The 12,911-nt window shown below is 42.7% G+C and overlaps 1 protein-coding gene across 1 annotated transcript; it reads right to left on the bottom strand.

The window, feature by feature from the left end:
* Positions 1–1,808: 1,808 nt before the first annotated feature.
* HASPIN (histone H3 associated protein kinase) lies at positions 1,809–11,021 on the bottom strand. The gene is given in 8 exon segments (XM_036745613.1): positions 1,809–1,916; positions 1,918–2,057; positions 2,060–2,200; positions 2,203–2,484; positions 2,487–2,643; positions 2,645–2,992; positions 8,299–8,353; positions 10,927–11,021. Coding segments are annotated over 8 exon segments (1,326 nt in total).
* Between the last annotated feature and the right edge of the window lie 1,890 nt (positions 11,022–12,911).

Below are 12,911 nucleotides of genomic sequence, written 5' to 3'. Positions count from 1 at the left end.
CATGCCCTCAGGGACCCTTCAATCTAATGGAGTCTTGGAGTGAGAAGAGACCCAAGGGGTTATCTAATCATGCATTTCTATCTAATCATGCCTTCTAAAACAGCTCTAATAAGCAACAGAGAGCCTACTATGAGGAATCATGTATGAGGAGTATTAATGTAAAGCTATACACACAGATACTGTCATTAAATTCATTGATCAACAAACATTTTAAGTGCCTTCTATGTGCCAGGCACTGTGCTAGGCACTAGAGATTCAAAGACAAAAATGAAACAATCCCTACCCTCAAGGAGCTTACACTTTATTGAGAAAGAGAAGCACATCTATATGGAGTAAACACAAAATAAAAACAGGTTGTTTATGGATGAAAGGCAACCGCAGATATGGGACCAGGAAAACCTGTCATAAGTGCTGCTTGAAGGACACCAGAGATTCTACAAAGTGGTGGGGAGAAGGGAGTAAATTACAGGTATGGGGGAATGACCAATGCAGAGTCATGGAAACGATATATAGTGTCCGTCAGAACCTTAGACTTTTATATATGGAGAGAATTTCAGTGCCAGGACAAAGCTTAATCAGTGGGTGCCAATGAAGACCTAAGGCATTGCCTGCTTATACAACTGGTAAAAGTTGCAGCATCAACATGTATATCATGTCCCTGAAATGCAGAGTGATGTAGTGGAAAGAATATTCAGTCTGAGCTCATGACACCTTGAGGTAAAATCCTAGACCAGAAACTTAGCAGCTGTGGATTAGTTTACAAGTCCTAATCTTTAAGATCTCGTCCACTTTTAAGGGTCTATGATTCTAAATCGCATAATCTTTCTAAGCCTTTGGTTCTTCATCTGTAAAATAAATAATAATATATACACATACATAAATACATATTATATAATAAATAAATGAAGAAATGAAGAAATAAACAGATCAATCAATCAACAAATGGATGAATGAATGAATAAAAAACTAGTAGGACCTATGAGACATGAAGTCAGAAAGGCCTGGATTGCAGTCCCACCTCTGACACTGACTTCCTACGGGATCCTGTCTCAATCTCTCTCAGCCGCAGGTTCCTCCAGTATAAAATGAGCCTATAAAATGCCACTAACTCCACAGTGTGGTTGTGAGTTTCAAGTGAAATGAAGTAGGCAAAATGTGTTGAAAACTTTAAATATAAATATGAGCCATTATTACAGTTTGAAGGAATCATTTGAGATTTTCTAGTCTCATTACTATGAGGAATGTACTTTGTAAAATATTTTGTAAATAAGACCCTTTAACAGAGTTCTGTTCTTTTAAAGGGGGAAAGGAACAGAAGTGTGAGAATATTAAGGGTGGATTCAAGCCTTTTGAAATAATTGTAACTAATTTGCTCACTTGACCCTAGACTTGGGATGGAGGACATAGCTGTAACTACAGCTTTCATCTAGAGAGCAGACATAGCCATTCAGAAGTGGTTTGTCCTTATGACTTACTTCCTATCTTAGGGCTGCAATGGTGATATAAGACAGAGTGTATATATTTTCTTTATAAGAATGCTGAATGTTTGCTAAAGAACTCACAACTCTGGAGGGCTCCACACTTTTCAAAGACATTCTTTGTCATCCTCACAGCTTAGACTTTTTTTTTTTTCACAGATAATATTCATTTATAGAACGGATCCCTCAAAGAGTTTAGAGTTTTCAGTTTGGGGCAATTGGAAAACTGCAGCTACCAAGTACTTTTCAAAGACAAAGTTATACAGACACCCCTCTAGCATAGAAAACTATCCAGGTGTCCGGCTAAGCCAACAACCAGGGCAGGGCCAGTCACCAGAACAGGCTGTGGCTCTGCAGCAGCTCCGTTGCTGAATCGAAGGCCAGCACAGACTCGTGGAAGGCCTGGATCTGGTGCCTCACGTGGTGCATGGACGCCCGTGGTGGTGACTTTCTTTTTAAAGGCCATCTCCTTTAGGACCTTGTCCGCCAGGTAATGGAGCCACAGCACGTTGCTGTAGGGGTGGTAGTGGGCCCAGCGATTGCAGCTCCTCTTTTTCATGAGCCCGTAGATTTCAAACTTCCTTGGCCCTGTAAGAGCTCACGAGAGATGTCGCAGAAGACCACCAGGCCATCCTTCTGCAGCCAGGAGAGCTTGTAGCGGAGGATGCTGACGTGGATGCCGTGGGTGGCGATGGTGCTGGCCTGCCTGTTGAGCGTGTAGCCAGCACACTGCCCCAGTGCAGGTCGCCATGCTCAAAGCCGAGGACCTCCTCGGCCACCGCCAGTGCAGCCGCGACCTGGTGCAGCAGGCTCTTGGCCGTGGTTACAGACGACAGCTGCTTCCTCATGTGCTCCAGGTCCATGCCCCCAAACTCGAACTCCAGCACTACGTAGGGCTGCTCGTTCTCCGAGCCTCGGCGGCTGCGGAAGGCGTCCCAGGCCTTGGGCAATACGTCTGGGTAGGGGTCCTGCACTCAGAGCACGGCGTACAGGCTAATGAAGCCCTGGTGCAGTTGGAGGCCTCTTCGGACAGGAGGCTCAGCTCCTTGGAGGTGATGATCTCGGGCAGGATTTCCCCGAAGGTCTTTTGCGGGCTTCCATTCACGAGCTCTTCGCCCTTGATGGCGATGACCTTCAAGGCCGTGGTGCGGCTGTCCACGATGGTGCAGGAACACCTCGCCAAACACGCCCTCCCCGATCTTTTCCCAGCTTTGGATTCGGTCCGGGGACAGGTAGTGGCCAAAGGTCAGCGGCCCTTCCTGCTGGCACTCGCGGTACACCTTCTCGGCGTCCGACAGCACCAGCTCCTCGGGGGTCAGGGACTTGCTGGGGGTCAGCATGTACATGGAGGACATCTGCCAGGAGGCCCTGCTCGGAGCCGCGGATGACTCTTGGAGCAGGGAGCTGCAGGGCGTGCTGTGAGGCTGAGCCTGGATCACGATCTTCTTCTTGTGGAAGGAGAGCAAGGCCCGCCTCTGGGCCCAGCCCCACGCCCTTTCTGCACCTTGGGGGCGCTACGGGTGTCCGGCCTGGGCGGGGTTGGCTCCTCTTCCAGCTGGCGGGAGCTGAAGCCAGTGATGCACGCCTTCCTGGCGTTATTGTTATTGTAATTTTGAAATTTAACTCAAAGCACAGGAACATTCTATTTAATCAAGTCAACAAACTTTGTAAAGCACATACTACACAGAGAGACAATAGGAATTTTATTAAGCACCTGCTGTGTGCTATGCACTGTTCTAAGCATTGGGGATATGAGAAAAGGCAATTCCTGCTCTCAGGGAGCTCACAGTCTAATGGAAAAACAACATACAAACAAGTCATATACAGGATAAATTGGAATGATCACAGAGGGAAGGCTCTCTAAGGGGCATTGGGAAGGGCTTCCTGTAGGATATGGAATTTAATCTGGGACTTGAAGTAAGCCAGGGAAGCATATAGAGAGGTAACATCCCATGGTAGATAGTGAGCTGGTCTCAGAGCCAAGAACACCTGGGTTCGTGTCCCATTTCTGACACGTATTAGGTGAGGAAGTTATTTAACTTTGCACTGCAGGGAACAACTCTAATACTATAAGATGAAGAGAAGGTACTGTCCTACAGGGACAGAGGTTGAGGGAGTTCCCTATAATGATGAAACCACAGATCCAGTCCCTATTCTTATTTTAACCATATACAAAAGTATTTTCTACCATTGCAGAGAATATCCTAAACAAAATTTAAAGGGAAAAGGGATTACCTGTAGACTCTGTACCAGGGGTCCACAGACACTTAAAGAGACCAAAGAAGCATTTCAGGGGGTCTGTGAACTTGGAGGAGGAAAATTGACGTAAATTATTTCAATGTAATTGGTTTCCTTCATACTCCTACATATTCTATTTTATGCATTTAAATATATTGTTCTTAGAAGAGAGCTATAGACTTTAACCAGACTACCAAGGGGCCCACAGCAATGCATACACACATACACACACCATATACACAAAACACACAAAATGAACCCCTGTATGTACTGATATAACTGGGCATTTAAACTTTCCTTTCACTGTAAAATATACATACTCTGTCCCGCAATATTGTTTGTAGGGCTGTATCCTAAAGAGATCATACAAATGGAAAAAGGACCCACATGTACAAAAATATTTATAGCAGCTCTTTTTGTGGTGGCCAAGAACTGGAAATTGAGGGGATGCTCATCAATTGGGGAATGACTGAACAAGTTGTGGGATATGAATGTAATGGAATACTACTGTGCTATAAGAAATGAGGAGCAGGCAGGCTTCAGGAAAACCTGGAAAGACTTATATGAACTGATGCTGAGTGAGGTGAGCAAAACCAGGAGAACACTGTACACAGTAACAGCCACAGTGTGCGATGATTGATTTTGATAGACTTAGCCCTTCTCAGCAATGCGAGGACCTGAAACTGTTCCAAAGGACTCAAGATGGAAAATGCCATCCACATCCAGAGAAAGAACTATAGAATCAGAATGCAGAGCAATGAAGACTCTTTTTTCTTCTGTTTTGTTTTGTTTTCTTTCTCATGATTTCTCTCATTTGTAATAATTCTTCCATGCAACGTGACCAATGTGAAAATGTGTTTAACAGGAATATATGTGTAGAGTTCATATCAGATTGCAGGCCATCTTGGGGAGGAAGTAGAGAGGGAGGAAGAGAAAATTTAAAACGTATGGAAGTGAATGTTGAAAACTGAAAATAAATAAATTAAATATTTAAAAAAACTTTCCTTTCAGGAGGCTACTTGTGTGAATTCTGGGAATTGTACTTTCTGATGGATGACTTTTTTTCTTCCTGCCCTGGGATGGAGATTCTCATAGGAGTTTGTTCACAGACACATAAAGTTGTAAGGAAGTACCAAGGAAACTGAGCCCAAAGCTCAGCCATTTTTGGAGTGTTCACCTTTTTTTGTAGGTACTAGGGTTTTTTCCCTTTCTCCCTTGAGGCTAAGCTGAATGAAAGACAATATTATGGTTGTGATTTTTCAATAATTCCTATAAGTGCCAAAATAACAGAGATCAATGAACCACATAACTTTGTACCAGTTACCCTTAGGCAGTGACTTCCAGCTTCAGTAATGAGGTATGGCATAGAAGTGTGAACCAAGGGAATGTCATGCCCCATAGGTAGTCCAATGGGAGGAGGAAGGTGTGGTCTGAGAAAAGTTTCCAGCTCTAGGACAAAACCAAAAAAATCCCAAAAGCTGCTCTCTACCTTAGTCAGCCCTTTCAAATAGTGCTACCTGGTGGTTACAGTTATTACATTTCTAAGAGGCAATTCAATCTTGAGAGACTAGTGATCTGGAGAAGACAGGACCTATCATGACTAAAAAGAGATTGAGTAAAATACAGAGAGAAAGAGAATGAAGAGATTTCGTTTTTGAGGGAATATCATACTAGTGTCTTATGCAGAAATATTATTAGATGAATTCTTGAAAGATGTTAGCCGCTATCCCGAGATAAAACAGGCTGGTGGGACTGTGTTTTCAGAAGTTAGAGGCAACTTTGGCAACGATTATTTCTATCTTATTTTATTGTTCCCCTGTTAATAAATTGCATAGTAGGTAACTTTGATCTTTATTTAAACCATGGAGATTAGGAGGTTCTTAACTTTTTTTTTGTTTCAAGGACCCCTTTGGCAGTTTAGGATGGATTTCTTGGAATGATGTTTTTAAATGCATAAAGCAAAACGTATTGGAGAAGGTAATTATATGCAATTATCAAAATGTTTAAAAAGCAAGTTTATAGACTCCAGGAACCCTCTTCATTGGAGAGATGAGAGTCTAAAAATGGGGAAACCAGATAAAAAATAGAAGAATTGAAAAGTGGGAGGTTTGGACAGGGCCTGGCTTAAAGCAGACCATGTTGAGCTTGAATAGGAGAGAAACAAAATGGATCATACTGAAGAAATCATATAGCACTTTCAAGGATCCCAAACATCTCCCTGGTGACAAAATTCCTTTTTAAAAATCCATTTCTTCTCTGAGTGATTCTAGATAGCTGTAAATCATAGAATGGCAATGATTTCTGAAGAATAAAGATGATAGATTGCCCAAAAAAGCAATGGAAAGATGTGTGATGGGTCTAAATGAGATGAAGCATCTAAGTACTTAATAAAGGAACTTCGCTATGTACTTAGGGATACAAAGAAAGGGGGGGAAATGGCACCTTCCCTCAAGGAGTTCACATTTTAATGTGGGAAACAACATGTAAATAACTAAGAACATTTATGATATATACAGAATAGATGGAAGTTAATGTCAGAGGGGGCAGTACTAGCAGCTAGGGTGAATGGCAAAGGCCTCTAGAAGAAGGTGGGATTCAAGCTCTGTGTTAAAGAAATCAGGGAAATTAAAAGGTAGAGGTGAGGAGGGAAAACATTTTAGGTACAGGGGACAGCAACAAAAAGGCACAGAGACCAGAGGTGGAGCACTGTGTTTAAGGAACAGTACGCTGGCCAATATCTCTGCATTGTAGAGTGTGTGGAGGGGGGGCAAAGTATAAGGTTGGAGAGAAAGGAAGGGAATAGGTTGGGAAGAATTTTAAATGCCAAACGGGGGGGGGGGTTTATATTTGATCCTGGAGAGTTTATTGAGTAGGGTACTGACCTGGTCAGATTTACACTCCTGGAGAAACACTTTGGCATCTGAGGAGAGCATGAATTGGAGTTGAGAGAGATTTGCATCAGGGAAACCAATGAGAAAGAAAACTATTGTGATAACTGTTGTTAGTCGTTTTTCAAGTCACATCCAACTCTTTGTGACCCCTTTTGTGGTTTTCTTGACAAATATACTGAAGTGTTTTGCCACTCTCCTCTACAATTCATTTTACACATGAGCAACTGAAGGAAGCACGGTTAAGTGATTTGTCCAGGGTCCCAAAGCTAGTAAGTATCTGAGACCAGATTTGAAATAAGGAAGATGAATCTTCCTAACTCCAGGACCAGAACTCTATCTGCTGTACCACATAGCTGCAATAATTTATAATTGAGAAATATTTGGGGATTTTAATGTAATACAAGTTGATATGAGCAATATGACGTGACTGTCCAAAAGCTACTGAGATCTTTGGTTATGCTAAGAGAGGCACAGCTCCCAGGAGGAAGGTGATGGCAGTCCCCCTGTGTAATTTCTAGAATACTGTATTCTGTTTGGGATGCTGTGGCTAAAGAAGACCACTGATAGATTGGAGATGATTCAGAAGAGGGCAAGCAGGATAGTGCAGGGCCTTGAGTCCATGTCATATCAGTAACAGTTGAAGGAACTTGTTCCGTTTTGTCTGGAGAAAGAGGGACCTGATGACTAGGTTCAGGTAACTGATAGGTTGCGCTAGCATGTGGGAAGAGGGATTAGACTTGTTCTGGTTGCCCCAGAGGGCAGAATCGGGAACACTGAGTGGAAGTTGCAAGGTGGCAATTTAGGTTTGATAGCAATAAAAATGCCAGCAACAATGACAATGATGAGGACGACAACAACACTACAACTTCCTAACACGGAGGCCTCTCCAACGATGGGACAGCCCACCTTAAGACGTGGCAGATTCTCTCTCCTTTAGACGTCTTTGAGATAGATGCCACTTGTCAAGCATGTTGATGAAAAACCACTGAGGCCTCTTCTGACTGAAATTCTGTGACTCTTTGAGAAGTGCCATGAAAGACATTGCCCTTGACACTTGTATAACAAAGGAATGGCCTGAATGTTGCACTAGTGTAAGTGAGATATTAAGTGACCCTGAGGAAGGCCTTCAGCTACGTTAGGGAGATCATCATCCTTGGAGGCTGAGATCTTGGGTTATACTACGGATGCAGCCAAGAATCCTACAGGATGAGAAGGCATGCGTGGGTCCTATTCTACCAGGATAGTGGAGGTATCTATATTAATGAGATCAAAATTCTTTCTAAATGTTGCAACATCCTGAGGATATGTGACGAAGGATCTCTGCCCCACTATGCCAAACTTCAGAGCTGGTACAGCTCTCCTTGGGCTGCTTCCTATGGCCATGATGACACTTTTAATTGCCTATTCAACTGGAACTCTATGGATGTGCTGAAGGGGAAATCCCTGCTCCTCCTGCTTTCTCTTCTTCCTGCCTTTATGGTATAAGGATGACTCTAAGTCCTAGCAGTCTGGTCCAGGATGCCCTTTCCCCCACGAGGCCAGAAGCCAGCAACTCATGGCATTCAAGGCAAGCTTGTGGGCTGAGGGAAGGGGGCTGCTGCCTTCTGTTCATATCTTCCTCCCCTTGGTCCAGTGCCCTGTAGCTGGCATCTGCCTCATCCCAAGTACTCAAGCACTGGGGTATCAGTTACCAGAGGAGCTGCAGTGGCAGCAGCGGCACCAGCAGAGGCAGCAATACTGGCAACCCTGACAAGAGAAAGTTTCCTAGAGTGAGAACCTGCATGAAAGAAAAGAGCCTACTTGACCTACTTGGCATTGATTGGGTTGGATTGGAGGGAAGCAAAATGTAAAATAGCTAATGGGCAGCGCTGTAATAAATGTCTCATAAAGGCTTGAATACTAACCTCTCAGCTGACTGTAATCTTTCTATGATTAGTCTCTTTCCCGTGTGAGAAGTAAAACTTGCTACTCCATTTCTGATTCATTTTTATACTCTGGGCCCTTTCTTTACTTCTCTGCCCTCTCCTTTCAACCCCACTCCTTGGAGAGGACCTTCTAGACCAGAGCCCAAAATAGGTATTTTTCTTTTCCTGGGGAATCTGGGGTGGAGGTGGAATAGAAACCTTAGGGATGCTAATTCTACTGTAGGAAAGACAGGCTACCCCATAGCAATGAAGTCAAGGCAAACCTCGAAGACAGATAAAGCACAAGATTTAGGTGAGGTGAAGATTTAACCTCAGCCTAGCAATGTCTGGCTGGCTACTCTGCTTGATAAATATGTTCAAGGCACTGGAGACAGAAATAACCCCTGCCTTCATGAATCTTACAGTCTAGTAGGGCTATGCACAAGTAAAAGTGCCACAGTACAAGTTAGAGTATGGTTGTGTAACATAGAAAAATCAAAGAAAGTGTTATGAGCAATTGGGAAAGGGGAGGATCTGTTCTAGCTCCAGGAAGGGGTAGTCAAGGAAAGCTTCGTTTGGAAAACTTTTGTTATCATCAATAAAAATACAGCAGTGGTTTAGGGAGTGAGCAAAAAAGACAGGCAAACCCAGTTTCTGGGAAATTCCTGTACAAAATTTGCATAGGGTTATATGAAGTAATTCTAGAATCAGAAATAGTACACTTCTTCTAAATCCCACAATCAATAAGTCCAAAAAAAAAAGTGTTAGATGGTGGATATACAGAGACAAAAGGAAAAACATTCCCCACCCTCAACGAACTGATAGCTGAAGGGAAAGGAGAAAGACAACATGTACATGTGTAGAAAGATATAAAATAGATAACAAAGTGATTTTGAGAGGTAGACACTAGCAGTTATGGACATCCAGACACCCCTCACTTTTGTGGTTATCGAGTCTAACAGGTTACACCAGGGGTGGAGAACCTGTGGCCTGGAGGCCCTCCAGGTCCTCAAGTGTGGCCATCTGACCGAATCCAAACTTCCCAGAACAAATCTCCATAACAAAAGGATTTGTTCTGTAAAACTTGAACTCAATCCAAAGGCCGCACCCAAGGGTCTAGAAGGCCACAGGTTCCCCACTCTTGGGTTACACTTTTCAATTTGGGTCCAATCATAGTATTGTCTTTAATAGTGAGTGCCCGATAACCTAAGCCTGGAATTGTATGGTTTTATTACCATATTTGTCTAAATTTAAAGTTATTGGTTATTCTTGTAGATTGGTCAAGGCAAAACTGGTCTGTCACATAAAGGGATTCCATCACCTATTTGGGGCCAGTGAGCTTACAAACTATACTTCCTCAAAAGATAATGGCCACGAGTGCTCACTCCCCCTGACATTTGCAGTTTGTTCCCATCTTATTCTGGAAGGACATCTTCCTTTATATCCTCCTACCCTGAGAAACTGTGAAATCTACTTTGGGAGGTACCAAATGAAATCATCCCTCTAGGGACAGTATTGTCTTGGGGCAGTTCCTGGCTGCTTCTGGTCTAGCTGAATCACCTCTACTTCTCAGTTTGTATCAAAACCACACGTCAACATGTACATTGAGCTGTAATTGAAGGTATGAGCGAGACTAATACCGCAAGAACGTTTTAAATACTATGCCATATCCTGGCACCAAAGTAAGAATGCATGTGGTGTATTCATGGGGAATAAAGAGACTAGCCACACTGGAATGGAGGGTAGGTTAGGGAGGAGGGGAAAATAAAGTTCAATAGGCCAAATTGTAAAGGGGTTGAAAGCAAGATTTGTTTGAACTTAACACCTGGAGAGCCATCTGACTGTTATGCTAAACCATTTTCAAAGTCAAGCAGAGCAGAGAACATGCCCAATTGTAAATTAAAGGCTTAGCATTCTGATTCATACAACAATGGGCAGCTAGGTGGCGCCATAATGCATAGAGTACTGTGCCTGGAGTAAGGAAGGCTCATCTTCCTGAGTTCAAATCTGACCTTAGACGCTTAGTAACTGTGTGACTGTAGGCAGGTCACTTAACCCTGTTTGCCTCGGTTCTTCATTTATAAAATGAGCTGGAGAACTAAATGGAAAACCACTTCAGTATCTTTGCCAAGAACACTCCAAATGGGATCACAGAGAGTCTGGCATGACTGAAATGAATGAACAACAACATGAAACTCCTGTGAGTTTGTATGGCATTAACCAGTTATTGAAGGGCCTAATCAACTTCAGGGAAATTGACCATCAGGATTTCAGGCCCTAAACTATTATGACCTCTGTGAGACCCAGATTGGAATAACCACATCCATCATATTACTATAGTCATGGATCCAGTTGGAAGTAAATGACTCTATATATTTGCATATTTGCCTAAAGAACTACTTTTAGAGATTGTACCCTAAGACAGTGGTTTCATCTATGATCTGATCCCAAGATACACGCTCAACCAATCGGAGAATAGGGAAAAAAACATCGCGTTCCACTTCTGCCATAGCCAATCATGAGATTCCTTTCCAATCCAACCTCACATATCCTTATTCCCTGAAATCAACCTCCCCCCGCAGAACATTCTCCCATCTCCTCCAGATCATGTAGTAGTTGTTATAAAAGCCTCTCAAAGGGCAGGCTTTATGGACCTGGGGTAGGACACTGTTTAAAATCCTCCCATCCGCTTCTGTTTTGGGTGGAACAGAGTTCATCTGACAAGATGAATAGGCATGGATGCATTGTGATCTATATCTCTGATCTCATATCATTAACTTTTCTCCCATCTCACTTCTAAACTTTCCAGCTGCTATCAAGGGAGCCGCCATCCATCTAGGCACCCAGATGTAAAGTCTCAGGGTAATCTTTGACTCTTCACTCTCACCCCTCATTTCTAACCATTTGCCAAATCTTGTTATTTCTACCTCCAAAACATCTCCTATATGTCCCCTTGTCTCTACTTAGACTAGAGCCCTGGTTCAGGCTCTCATCATCTTTTACGTAGACTATAGAAATAGCCTCTTAATTGGTCACCCTGACACAAACCTCTGCCTACTCCAATTCATTCTCCATGCTGCTGTCAAAAAGATTTTCTTAGCAAGCAGACCTGATCATACGACCCCCCCCCCCACACGCCTTACACAATATACTTCAGTAGCTTCCTATTGACTTCAGGGTCAAATATTATCTCATTCTTTTAAACTGCCATTTTTTAAAGTTACATAATATATTATTATGTATATATATAATTATTAGTAAGGTAGTCTATGCATATAATTTATAAATGTGTAGTAAATAAACATGTTAGAGATGAGTGCTCAAAAACCTTTGACTGATAGAGGTACATGATCAAAAACATTTGGAGACCACTGAGCTAGGAGACTAAGCTATTTGTCCCTGGCTTTATCTACTCACTCCCCTTCTCTACTTCTGATACCTCCCCTTTGATTAATGCCTATCAAGATTAAGGGATTCAGTCTAGATTCAGAACAAGTCTGTTGATTAATTACCTAAAGGGAAGAAGCATGCTATATCCAAATGATGTGATCCATCAGCCTATTTCCTTTCTGGGGATAGAAGAAAATTCTGGCCCTTTATGATCCTCTAGGAAAGAAAAATGCAATATTTCTTATTTCCCTATGCACCAACCAAAGCACCCTGACTCAGAGGGAGCAGGTGCTCCAATATGGAAGGTCACTTTGGAGGGGGTAAACAGGGAAAGGGGTGAAGCAACCTTCCAGATGATTGATGAAGGTATCTTTCAGCTGGCACAAAGAGGGCTCTGGCATTCATAGTTCTAAATTTAGTTTTGCTAATGCATCTTTCCCCAAATACAGTGCTTTATTGCTCATCACATAACTCTTGCTGATGTCCCTGTTCATTAATTTTGGTGTGAAGAATAGTTGTAGGCTGCAAAATTATTAAACCACGATCTCTGGGCTTGTGTGCGTTTAAATAATAGTGTGTATAACTCTCCTATAGTACAATTACCTTGTTAATTGCTCTAGTGTGAACACAGGCAGTATGATTAAGACCAGGTTCTCATTACAGTAATTATCTGATTAATTGCTCAAGTGTGAATGTAGCCCTAGATTGCTATGTGGGATATAGAGATCCTTGCTCTTTCCCATTTGAAACCATCCTCCTTGTTCTCACACACACACACACACACACACACACAGAGGTACACCATAGGATCCCTTTGCTGACTCTCTCTCACCAGGTTGCAATCTCTGTCTCAAGTAATCACTCCATTTGCTCTACTCCACGGCACACCTCTCATTGGGTGGACTTTTATTTTTATCCTAAAAGGCACATATTGTTTTCCAGCTGCAGCTGGAAATGCCCTGTGGGGCATGTGTAATTATACTGGGTTGTAATTAGCCCAGGGCTAAATG

Source organism: Trichosurus vulpecula, chromosome 1 (genome assembly GCF_011100635.1).
Source record: "Trichosurus vulpecula isolate mTriVul1 chromosome 1, mTriVul1.pri, whole genome shotgun sequence".
Lineage (NCBI taxonomy): Eukaryota > Metazoa > Chordata > Mammalia > Diprotodontia > Phalangeridae > Trichosurus > Trichosurus vulpecula.
The sequence above is the reverse complement of the archived record's forward strand: the minus strand, read 5'-3'. Positions and strand labels throughout refer to the sequence as shown.